General features: G+C 47.1%; 1 protein-coding gene across 1 annotated transcript; it reads right to left on the bottom strand.

Moving 5' to 3' along the window:
• Positions 1–2045: 2045 nt before the first annotated feature.
• G6pc (glucose-6-phosphatase catalytic subunit) lies at positions 2046–12504 on the bottom strand. The gene is made up of 5 exons (XM_021213659.2): positions 12081–12504; positions 9182–9291; positions 7085–7190; positions 5333–5448; positions 2046–3661 (listed from the first exon to the last, which is right to left on the bottom strand). Exons 1-5 carry the CDS (start codon positions 12308–12310, stop codon positions 3150–3152), a joined length of 1074 nt encoding a protein of 357 aa, XP_021069318.1. The 5' UTR covers positions 12311–12504; the 3' UTR covers positions 2046–3149.
• Between the last annotated feature and the right edge of the window lie 657 nt (positions 12505–13161).

Raw genomic sequence — 13161 nt, 5'->3', positions numbered from 1 at the left:
CAAAAACTCTTACTCTCAATGCCTTTGGTATTGGGGGGGTGAGCCTAGGACCTTGCACACTCTCTGGTCACTGAACCAGGTGCCCAAAGTGTGTGAGTGAGTGTGTGTGTTGTGTGTGTGTAGAGCAGGGGTCAATGTTGGCTGTCTTCCTCAATCACTCCCCACCTTCTTTTTTGAGGCAGGGTTTCTCATTGAATAAAGAGTTCACCAAACTTTGACTGGCTAGGCAGTGTATAAAGGGGTGACGGCACAGTCACATAGTCACTCCATGACTTGGTTAAAGGAGGGAGGGTTGTTTTTGTTTTGTTTTGTTTTGTTTTGTTTTCGAGACAGTGTTTCTCTGTGTAGCCTTGGCTGTCCTGGAACTCACTCTGTAGACCAGGCTGGCCTCGAACTCAAAAATCTGTCTGCCTCTGCTGGGATTAAAGGCGTGCGCCACCATGCCTGGCCAGAGGGAGGGAGGGTTTTTATTGTGGGGGAGGGGGAGGGAGAGGGGGGGGGAGGAGAGGGAGAGGGAGAGGGAGAGGGAGAGAGAGAGCGAGCTGGGGGGGAGTATGGGGAGCAGAGGTGGGAAGGGAGACACAAAGTGAACATAGGCATAGGAGGGTTATAAGTGAACATAAGCAGGGTATATGAGGATGATACCCTCAGGGAGGGAGGGAAGCTCAGGAGCCAGCTGGACTTTAGGGTAGGGGAGGAGTTGTGAAGGGCCGGGATGCTAGTATGGATTCTGAGATGTGAAACGTGTACTTGTGATACTGAGGGAGCCTGGAGGCCAGCGTGTGCTTTGGCGTGCTCACAAGCATCACAGATCAGCAGGCATTTGTCTCTTCTTCCTTTTAGAATGTGGGGAAATGGACTTCCCTTTGGACCTGACAGCCACCAAGCCACAGGGACTCTCCAGTCTTTTCCATCTAGGGGATTAGAGCCCTGCGGGGCTGCAGCTTTCACATGGGTGCTGATGACTGGACTCAGGCAACGGTGCGTGCAGGGCGAGCACTTTAACAACTGTCTCCCCAGCTCTCTAGTGTGTTCTCCTTGAGACAGTCTCTTTAAGTTGTTCAGCTTGGCCTTGAATTTGCACGGCAGCTGGAGCTGATCTGGAACTATCAATCCTCCTGCTTCAGTCTCCTGAATGGCAGGGATTAAAGAAGGGGCTCTTAAACTTCCTAATGCTTTGATCCTTTAATAAGTTCCTCATGTTGTGGTGACAAACCGTAAAATTATTTCATTACTACTTCATAACTGTAAGTTCGCTACTGTTAGACTTGTAGTGAAACGTCTGGTATGCAGGATATCTTATATGCAGCCCTCAAAGGTATCAAGAATCACAGATCAAGAACCGCTGGATTAAATAAAGGCTTGCCCTACTAGGTTCGGATGATCTTTGTCCTTGAGATTTAACAGAATTGAAAAGCACCTCAGTTGGTAATTAAATTACAAGTCTCCAGCTGTGTGCCCACCAGTCTTCGATCACCACTTTCCATGTAAACTATCCTTAACTCAGGCTCCCAGGAAGATGGCCCTCTAAGTGCCCTTCAGCTAGCTTGTGATAAAGCCCTTTTCCTAACACATCCTCCCCCTACCCTGCCCCTCGTGCGTGTGTGTGTGTGTGTGTGTGTGTGTGTGGTGTGTGTGTGTGGTGTGTGTGTGTGTGTGTGTGTGTAACCTTATGTGCTGTTTCTTAACACCTTCCACCTTTTATGACAGGATCTCACATTGGCCCGGAATACCACCTCATAAGTTAGGCTCAGGTTCAACGTGTCTCCCTCTCCCTCCTGTCTCACCATTGCTGGTATTACAAATGTGCACTACCAGACTTGGTATTTTTACATGTGTTTTGAGGACCTGGGGTTCAATTCCCAGCACCCACATGGCAGTTCACAACAGCTGTAACTCCAGCCCCAGAAGATCTGGAATCTGCAAGCACCAGGCACGCACATGGTGCATAAACATAACATGGTGCAGACAAAACACCCCTACACATAAAACAAAAAGAAAAATAATTAAAACAAAATAAAGAGTAATAAGCAAGACTCCCATTCTTAAATAAAATGTTGCTTTAATAAAATACTGCACATGTAGTTTTCTTATCAAAGATGTTAGGAACAAAGTGCTTGGTGTGGGTGAAAATATATGCATCATTCGTAGCAAAAAACAAAGATTTTTTTTAATAAATAGCTTTACCATTTTTTTCTTTTTGAAGACACACTCTGCAGATCAGCCAAGGTTGGAGGACAGGTCCCGAGGGGCTGCCTTTTCCTCTATGAATGAGCTCTTGGCTGGCTTGGGCTAGGGAAAGGAGTCATATTTCTGCCCCAGGAATCAAAAGTAACATCGGAGTGACCTTTGGAGACAGGAATCCTGGGTCTCCTTGCCATTTTGCCCAAGATCTCCGAGTTTAACTTAACTCTACAAAAGCACCAGCAAACAGCCCACCCTGGACACCACAGGGTCCAGCAGCAGGGCCAGGGGACCCGTGGAGAATTCTGGGGGTATGCAGACCTAGGCTGAGGAGGAGAAAGCTGTGACATGATAGAGAAGGTGGTGTGAGGGACAGTCACCGTTACCATTCAGGAATGCCAGCACACAGTGTGACTTTTATGTACAGTGGAGACAATCTGGAAGCAGAATTAATCGCCTTTAACTGGCTACTCATTAACACCAGTTGGTCTATTATTATTATTATTGAGTGTGTCTAAAGACGCAGGCACAACTGAAGCCGGTTAGCCATGGCTTGCATCTGGTTTGCTCGATACATAAAACACATCCCTTCCTCCCGATCCTTCTTCCTCTTCCTTAGCAAGTGCACGGCGCTCTTTTCCTTTTCCCAGCCAGAAGATTCTGCACCTCGAGAGCATTCTCGCTTGGGATCTCTAGCCTGGGCTTGCTCTTCTGTATCCGACAGGAGGCTGGAAAGCGAGTCTTCAGAGAACCATCCAGAATGACTGTTTCCAGGATTCACGCTTTCCTCAAACAGCCCTGTTAGCTTTGTAAAAATTCACCTTTTTGGTTAAGATAGCATAGAAAGACAGGGCTACCAGGGCCGATGTCAACACCTCTGGCCTCACAATGGGTTGCGGAAGGCTTTGGTTGCTCTTAGTTCATTGCATGGCGGTTGACTTTAAATATCAAAGACTGCGCATGCCTTACAAAGCCTTCTTGTGTGTCTGTCCCAGGATCCGGGCTAGGCAGTACGGGATAAGACTGACGGATGCGAAGGGAACTGTCGCGCTCTTGCAGAAAGACAAGACGTAGAAGATCAACTCAATCTGGGATGGAGGCTTCAGAGAGTCAAAGAGATGCAGGAGGACCAAGGAGGCCACAATGCAGGCGAAGCGGAACGGGAGCGACTTGCTGAGTTCTCCCTTGAGGCTCTTCCGGTACATGGTGGAGTTGAGGGCCAGCCCCAACCCCAAGAGGGTCCCCAGGTTTTTGAAGAGGCTGGCAAAGGGTGTGGTGTCAAGGTGAACCCATTCTGGCCGCTCACACCATCTCTTGGCTTTCTCCAAAGTCCACAGGAGGTCCACCCCTAGCCCTTTCAGTAGCAGGTAAAATCCAAGCGCGAAACCAAACAGGAAGACGGTGATGAGACAGTACTTCCGGAGGCTGGCATTGTAGATGCCCCGGATGTGGCTGAAAGTTTCAGCCACGGCAATGCCTGTGTGGGAGAAAGAGCCGAGAGGAATAGGGTTGGCTATGGGTGACATGCCATCATACTACAGATGAATCTAAATCACACACCAAAGTGGAGGGTCCCCAGCATAGTGTCTTCCAGATGGAAGAATCGTATCACATACATCTTCCCACCGAGTTTAAGTTTCCTGTTGCGTGTGCTGGATCCTGTTTCATCTTGCATATTCTCAGGATGGGGGGTGCAGAGAGTAGTCCCACCAGACAACCTAATTGAATGGACTTATCCTATTTATTTATTTATTTATTTAAAATGTACTCACATCTATATATTTATTGGGTATGTGTGTGTAAGTATGTCTGTGTGGGGGCAGGCAGACGTGTGACACGGTATCTGTGTGGAGGTCAAAGGGCAAGTGACAGGAGTTGGTTCTTTCTACCATGTGGGTCCCAGGCTCAAACTCAGGTTGTCAGACTTGGTAACAAATGAGGTAACCCGTTGAGCCATCAGATCACATCACTGTTGTCCTTGAATGCTACCTGTTGCACCCAGTTCCTTCCACAGAAGCTAGTAAGTTGTCACACAGTTGACGACGTTATTCTTTCTAGCCAGAACATCCCCAAATTTGTTGTGTGACATAGCTTCTCCAAGGGTATGCTCATTCACCAGGCATATTTATTTACTTACACATTTTGTTTAATTCTGTCTTTGTGTGTATGTGTGTGGGCAAGTGTGCCACAGCACACACGTGGGAGTCAGAGGACAATTAGTTGGGGTGGGTTTTTTTCTGTCATGTGGGGTCCAGGGACCGAACTCAGATTCTCAGGCTTGCAACTGATCTGTTCTGCTCCCTCCCCTGAGCCCCAAATCTAGACAATGGTTTTGTTTGTTTGTCTTGTTTTTAATGCTTAACCTAAATCTTTTCTCTCTCCTCCTAACTGGATCTCAGAAATTGCAAACATACAAATCTCTATGAGACAACACTGGCTGCAGACATGTTAAGTCTGCAAATGAACGTATTTCAACAATGAACTCTCCCCGAGACACTGTACATTTGGGAGATTCTCTGAAAAGAAGCTTGAGACCGGTTCAAACTGAAGATCGGAGACAAATAAAGACTGTCAGAAACTTGGAGACTTTAAACAAACTCAATTGGGTGAGATTAGCTCGATGCAGTGCAACTTTCCTGGGACACTTTAGCTGTATAATTCTGGGCATGCTGTGGAAACTAATAATTTCAAATTGTGTGTGTGTGTGTGTGTGTGTGTGTGTGTGTGCATGTGTGTGTGTGTGCACGCGCGCACACGTATGTGCATGCAGAGCCAGAGGTCAGCCTCAGGTGTTGTTCTCTGGACCATTCACTGTGTGTGTGTGTGTGTGTGTGTGTGTGTGTGTGTGTGTGTGTGTGATCTGTCACTGAGACCTGGGGCTCACCAATTAGCCTAGGTTGGCTTGTTTGTGGACTCTGGGGATTCTCCCATCTCAGCCTCCCCAAGGATACAGGCAGGCACCGCTGTGGGTGCTGGGAGTCAAATTCAGGTAAACCTACAAACCAGGTCCTCACGCTGGTTTACAGACAAAAACACGCCCTTAGCCTCCCAACCACTGGCCTTTGACTCTGAAACTACTGAAAGGCTAAGCCAGGAAGATCCAGAAGAAATAAGAAGTGGGTGGGGAAGGAATCAGAGCTGCTGATACCTGACAAGACTCCAGCCACGACCTGGTGGGGAAAGTGAGCGGCAAGGTAGATCCGGGACAGACAGACGTTCAGCTGCACAGCCCAGAATCCCAACCACAAGATGATGTTCAAACACCTGCAAGACAATAGGCAACCATTCCAGAACCCAAATGGGGATCCTTCAGCAAAGAAAAGTCCCGGTGGGTTTGCCAGGCTCCATCAGAGGAACTTTTAGAAATTGGAAGTCTTACACAAAAGCTCAAAAATTCATGGTGCTTGTCATGTTTTGAATGAAATCCTCCAGTCCCCATTCTCAGGTATTTAAATACTTGGTCTCCAGTTAGTGGTCCCTTTTGGGGAGGATTAGGAGGTGTGGTCTTGCAGGTTTTGAGAGCTTTAAGACTTTGTGTGAGTGTGTGTGTGTGTGTGTGTGTGTGTGTGTGTGTGTGTGAGAGAGAGAGAGAGATTCTGTGTGTGTGTGAGAGGGATTCTTTGTGTATCTGTGTATGTGTGTGTGAGAGTGATTCTCTGTGTGTGTACACATGTGTATGAGAGATTCTGTGTATCTCTCTGTGTGTAAGTGTGTGTGTGTGTGTGTGAGAGAGAGAGAGAGATTCTCTGTGTGTGTGTGTATGTGAGAAAAAGAGAGAGACTCTCTCTCTCTCTCTCTCTCTCTCTCTCTCTCTCTCTCTCTCTCTCTCTCTGTGTGTGTGAGTGTGTGACTCGGAGTCTGTTCTCTCTGCTTGGTGCTTGCAGTTTAACATGTGAGCTCTCAGCTGTTCCCGCTCCCATGCTTCTCTGCCATGGTGGGCATGGGATGCATATGTGCCACAGCACATGTATGAAAGTTAGAGGACCATTGTGGTGATGGTTTTCTCCTTCACCTTTATGAGGACTGCAGAGCAAGGGTCTTACTGACTGAGCCATCTCTCCAGCCCTGAGGGTTGTTTTGTTGTTGTTGTTTATTTGTTTTTTGTCTTTTTGCTTTTTTGATAGTTTATTTTTCTTCTGGAGGACCTTATATAGCCTAGGTTGGCTTCAAACTCACTAGGTAACCAAGGAGGCCTTGAACTCCTGATCCTCCAGTTCTCAGGTGCCAGCCATCACACCTGCATCATTTGTTTCCATTTCTATGTGTACATGTGTCTGCCTGCAAAGATGTGTGTATACCACGTGTATGCCTGGAGTCCACAGGGGTGGAATCAGATCTCCTGGAACTGGGGTTCTAGGCTGCTGTGAACCACCAAGTGGGTGCTGGGAACTGAGTCCAAGTCCTCCGGAAGAGCGTCCAGTGTTCCTAATTACTGAGCCATCACTCTAGCTCCCCTTTGTATGCATCTTAACTACATTAGTTATCCATTTGATAACTAAGGATTTACACTATGTCTGCATACCCCGGATCCCCACATTAGGAACTTAGGTCTGTTTATTTTAACCTATATGAGGTGACTCCAGGATGATACAGAAATGGATTTTTTTAAATGCTAGACAAATAGCTCTGTGATAAACTAGTTATACAACATACACAAAGCCCCAATTTTGATACCCAGAACCAAACCTATAAGTGTCTAAAACAAGGGCTACCCTAGTGGATCCCTCTAGCCCAAGCATCCTGTGATGCTAACTCACAGCAGAAATGTGACACCTCTTACTAGTGCCAACCGTAGGTATGAGAATGAGCTAGCAAGGTGGGAAGAACCCCTCTGGGTCAGCTACAGAATGTGCAGCTTCCTGATCACCCCAGCCCCCCAGCCCCAGTGGTGAGTTCTTACCGGAATCCATATGTTGGCTTTTTCTTCCCACGAAAGATAGCGAGAGTAGAAGTAACCATAACGTAGTATACACCTGCTGCGCCCATGGCATGGCCAGAGGGACTCCCTATATGACGGAAAAGAGATGAATGGACTTACGATGCAAAGACGTTAATCTGAGAGACTGTCAAGGCATCAGTCGCACGTCTCCCCATCCATCCATCAGCCCATCCAGTCATCATGCCTTCTATCTAACTAGCTATCCACCCATCTCATTACCCACTCCTTTATCTGTAATTCAGTTATTTAACAAATGGAAGCCGGGCAGTGGTGGCACACGCCTTTAATCCCAGCACTTGGGAGGCAGAGGCAGGCGGATTTCTGAGTTCGAGGCCAGCTTGGTCTACAAAGTNAAAAAAAAAAAAAAAAAAAAAAAAAATGGAATTCACACCATGTGCCAAGTGTTGTGCAGGGGTGTGGGAGGACTGTGCTCAGACCAGGGAGGTCCTCCATAGCTCTTGAGGTTGCAGATGGTCTGCAGATTGCACAGGAATCCGGACAGTGAGGGTGTAAGTTACACACTGATCCGTCCACCCTCAGCTCCCCTATATATTCCTTCTCTCTCTGCTCTAGCCACACTGTCTCATTGCTTGCCCCTAAATGTATCAAGCATGCTCTTCTCCCAAAGTTCCTCTTGTCAACTCCCTGGCTTCTTCAAATCTTGTCTCAGGTTCACTTTTTCAATGAGACCTACTCCAACCAACTTCCAGTTGCTTCCCACTCCTGACCTACCATCCACACCCCATCCTGGATGGAGTGATAGTTTCCCAGCTGGTAAGAGTGTAGTTGTGGGTGGTTCTTAACTCTTAGCCTTTTTATGGGCATGTCTTTGGGCTGAAGACAGCTATCTTGGTCAATGTTATACCCTATACCTAAATATAGCCTGTTTCCCATGACTGGTCTATATTATGCCATAAAGTCTGGTGCCCTCAACCTGTTCAGAAAAATTTTTGAAGAGAAATCTCTAGTTGGGCACTCCTTGTGGGGGTCATGTGAGGTTTAGCCTCAACTGGCCTTCATCAGCCCGTTAGCACATCCCTTCCCCAAACAATTGTGGCTCTGGTGGATATCAACCACTCTCTCACCTCCACTCCACACATCATTCAGAAGGTCTCATGGACAAATTCTCTCTCTCTCTCTCTCTCTCTCTCTCTCTCTCTCTCTCTCTCTCTCTCCTATTTAAAAAAAAATCATGTGGGCTGGGCAGTGGTGGTGCACACCTTTAGTCCCAGCACTTGGGAGGCAGAGGCAGATGGATTTCTGAGTTTGAGGCCAGCCTGGTCTACAGAGTAAGTTCCAGGACAGTCAGGGCTATACAGAGAAACCCTGTCTTGTAAAACAAACAAACAAAAAATCATGTGTATGTGTGCTTTTCCTACATATATGTCTATTCATCACAAACATGCAGTATTCATAGAAGAATTAGATCCCCTGAAACTAGAGTTACAGACAGCTGTGAAATGCCAAGTAGATCCTGGCGATCTTCTACTATATTGCTTTACTGATTTGTTATGGAGGAAGGAGTATCAGAAGTCCAAGGTCATCTTCAATTACATAGTGAATTTAGGACCAGTCTGGTCTATATGAGGACATCCCTCAAAACAAAGAAACCGACTCCCCCAAATAAGACGAAAACTGCAGGTAGCATTAGGTATGGAACGATCCGCTTAGAGGAATTTGTTCACTGGACCAGGCTGCTAGGAAGGACACTTAAGGCCTCAGGCTTCTGTTGACCACTGTCTCCTTTCCAGATACAGCACTCTGGCTCAGTTACACTGACTAGCCATTGCCCGTGGGTATACTGTTGCTTCTCTTGGACTAGTAACTTTAATTCTGGGAACATCACTTAGATTTCCAAACTAGCAATGCAAGGCCCCGATGCCATGATTTAAGGTGAATTTGTGCCACATGGAAGACAAATTGACTGTGACAACAGAACAAACCAATGGCTGTCCTCAAGCCTCCCCACCCAAGGTCAGTGCAGACCCACACAGGACGTTAGTGCCAGTCTATGAAGAACAACGTCCACCTCACCTCAGTGAGGGCTGGGACTCTCACCTGGACCAGTCTCACAGGTGACAGGGAACTGCTTTATCAGAGGCACAGAGCCATTGCTGTAGTAGTCGGTGTCCAGGACCCACCAATACGGGCGCTGTCCAAACAGAATCCTGTGGAGAGCAGAGCCAATGTCTGGAGTGAGTCAGTACATGATTTTCCTGGAAACCCACACTTTCAAGGCGAGAAAGAAGCTTGAGTGTTTATTGCCTATGGAGGTGCTTGGGGAGAGGTCTGGGGGTGCTATGTATGATAAGCAGATGATTTCTGATATTTGAACAGTGAATGAATGTCCTATCTACTCAAACATAAACATAAGCGCTTCAGAAATTAGATGCAGTGGTGGTCTTAGCTATTTGGGAGGCTGACACAGAAAGATCACTTGAGACCAAGACTTTGGGGCTAGCCTACATCCTGCCCCTTCCTTTCACTATCCCTCTTCACCTGCCAATGCCCCTTCCAAATCCGATGTGTGTGTGCACGTGGAGAAGTGATGGGGAGGCTAGAGGACAACCTCAGAAAGGCCACCTGCCTCTTGTGACATCGGGTCTCACATTGATCTGAAGCTCACCAATCAGATTTGATTAGCTCCAGGGATCCACTGGTCTTCACCTTACCACTATTGGGGTTACAAATGCATGCCATCATGCCCAGCGGCTCAAGAGCTCCGGTCCAACAGACAAACAGTGACTGAGCCACGTCCTCAACCCGAAGAACCCACTTCATAATAAAGATAAATGAAAAGAGGGCTGGGGTTATATCTCAGTGGCATATCACTGGATTCATATGTATCAGGCCTTAGATTCAGTCTTGAACCCTGTTTGTTCTTCTCTTCGGGATTTTTACTATTTATGGGCAAAGAATATGAGCACCGAAGGTTATCAGGCCAGCAGCAAGATGACTAACATGTAAAGGTGCTTGCCCACAAGCCTGATGACCTGAGTTCTGTTTTTGAGACCCACATGGTGGAAGGAGAGAACAGATTCCTGTTAGCTGACCTCTGAGGTCCATATGTATGAGAATGCGTTGTATGTGTGCACACGTGTAAACACACACACACACACACACACACACACACACACACACACACACACACACACCTGGTAGAAAGGAACACGCCTGTAATTCTAGCCCGCATCTGATGAAAGAGGAGAATCGAAAATCCACAGTGATTATCAGCTACTTATGAGTTTCACTCAGGCCAACCCATGTCACCTGAGTCTTTGACTCAAAAACAAAACAAAAATGCCCTGGAGCTGGGGAGAGTTATACACACCTCTAATCCCTCTGCAGTCTGAGGCTTGGGGATTACAAACTGGACGCTAGTCTAGGTTACACAGCAGGAGACCTTGTCTTGTAAGAAGAAAAAAAAATCCCATGGGGCGGAGGGTATAGTTCAGTAACGAAGAGTGTGTACAGGGTCTACACTCAGGATCTAGAACTTACAAGCATACATGCTAGGCAGGGTGGCTCACATTGTAATCCCAGCACTTGAGAACAGGCATGTGTCGAGACCAGACAGGACTATTTAATCAGTTCCAGGCCAGGCTGAGTTCCAGAATGAGAAGAGACCCCATCCTCCACCTTAAAAAGCACAAGCAAAAGCCAGGCTTGTTGGTGCACATCTTTAATCCCAACACTCTGGAATCAGAAGCAGGCAGATCTCTGTGAGTTTGAGGCTAGCCTGGTCTACACAGTAAATTTCAGGACAACCAGGGGGAGATTCAGTCTCAGAACAAACAAACAAACGAAACAAAGAAGCAAAAAATCCACAAGCAAATCTGGGAATCGGGGACTGAGTGAAGGCTCAGTAGGTCAAGTGTCTGCTATGAAACAGAAAACCTGAATTCCATCCCCACCCTATCAAAAGAAATCCCGGGCAGGGTGGCATATAACTATGGGAATACAGGCAGATAGATCTCCAGGGCTCATTGGTCTAATTTACTCAGGAATTCCAGTTCAGAGACCTTATCTCAAAAAGTTTTGAGGAATGGCTGCTCTGGCTTCCACAAACACAGCCACATATTGTACGCAGATGAATATGTGCACACACACACACACACACACACACACACACAGACAGAGACAGGACAGAGACAGAGACAGAGAGACTGAGACAGACAGAGAGAGACACAGGGAGAGACAGTGTGAGCCTGGCACATAGTAGCTGCTCAATAAATGTTGATAGTGCATATTATTAAGATCCTAGAGAGAACCAAAGCTTATAGATTCTAAAACAGAAGTTCAGTGAGTTTATGTAACTCACCAATTGGAAGGTCCTGGCTATCCGGATCACTTTTCACCACCTAACCCAAAGGGTAGGAATCACTTCTCCCCTCCTCACACCCTCCCTGATTCTTTCCCACCTCTGTTTCTATGGCAACCCACAGAAACAATGAAAGTAATGAAAGGGTTTCTTTAAAATCCGTGTCCAGGAGCTGGGATGTAGCCCCATGGGGGAGTCCTTGCTCTCATGCTTCAAGCCCCAGGTTCAATTCCTAGCATGCTAAACTACACTCGGGAGCAGACACCTGTAATCCCAGCACTCAGCAGTTGGGCAATTCAAGGTCCTTGTCTCTTACGTTGTAAGTTTGAGGCCAGCCTGGGTTACACAAGACCCTAACTCTCAATAATAAAGTCAAATAAACCAAAGTAAAGGCTGCACTCAGACTTTTCATTAAACTCAGCTGTCTTTCCCTGGGAACTGACAAAGTAGCCATTCCTCATTGGCAGGCACGGGTGGGATTCTCACCGCCTTCATTCTTTCTGCAGAGACTCTCAAGCCAATGAGGACTAACCTGTAGCTCGGGGAACAGTACCGGGTACCCCTGCTGGAAGACAGCCATTTCTACAGAGAACACAGCCTCTTTCTCTACCCATCACCCCTCCGGATGGTTCTTACCACTTAAAGACGAGGTTGAACCAGTCTCCGACCACTGCCACCCAGAGGAGGTTGATGCCCACAGTCTCTTTAAGATGGAACCAGATGGGAAAGAGGACATAGAAGGCATTCCTGAGGTCAGCGATCACAGACACTAAGATGAACCAGTCCTGGGAGTCTTGGTAATTCACTTGGAGGTAGCGAGTCGACTGGATCCCAAAGTCGTGGAGAATGTTCATTCCTTCCTCCATCCTTCTTCCCTTGGTACCTCAGGAAGCTGCCAGCAGAGCCCGTGCAGTGAGTCCAGCCTGGTTGGCCTTGGTCCCTCTGCTATCAGTCTGTGCCTTGCCCCTGTTTTATATGCCCTGGATTCAGTCTGTAGGTCAACCCAGCCCTGATCTTTGGACTCAAAAAACCACTTTTGTCTAAAATCTATTGATCAAAGGTGCATCATCAGTAGGTTGATGCAAACATGTTCAGGGTGATTTACGTAAAATAGCAAAACAGGCACACAAAAACAGCCTGATCGGCCATTGGCAGAGCCAATTATTAACTTGGGCACACTGCTTGACAGTGCTAGAGGCTGCCCTCCTTCCTGGTCCTTGAAGCCAGGCCAGAGGCTCAGGGCAGAGTCTGTTTCAACCATGACTCTTGCAAGGGCGTCTGCTTTTTGAAGTCTGCAATTGTATCTATTTGGAGACAAAGGGAAGTTTGCTACTGCGGGGAAGTGACCTTTTAAGTTATTAATTTAAAATATACAAAATACTCAGCAGTGGGGCTTTGTTGTCCTGGAAATGTGCACTCTCATGGACTTTCACCAAGTTCACATGGATGGGGGTCCACCTCTGGTTTGGGCAGCCAACAGTGTCTCCAATATTGAGTTTTATCCTTCTTAGAGCAAGAAAACAATCCTTTAAAAATGTTTTTTTTTTCCCCACTGGGTTGGAGAGATGGCTCAGTGGTTAAGAGTACTGGCTGGTCTTCTAGAGGTCCTGGGGTCAGTTTCCAGCACCCACATGGCAACTGACAAATGTCAGTAACTGACCCAGTTCTAGAGGATCCAATGGCTTCACACAGATATACCTGCAGCAAAATAACCACC

Source organism: Mus pahari, chromosome 14, assembly GCF_900095145.1.
Source record: "Mus pahari chromosome 14, PAHARI_EIJ_v1.1, whole genome shotgun sequence".
In the NCBI taxonomy this organism is placed as follows: Eukaryota; Metazoa; Chordata; class Mammalia; order Rodentia; family Muridae; genus Mus; species Mus pahari.
Note: the sequence above shows the minus strand (reverse complement) of the source record. Positions and strands in the feature narration are given on the sequence as shown.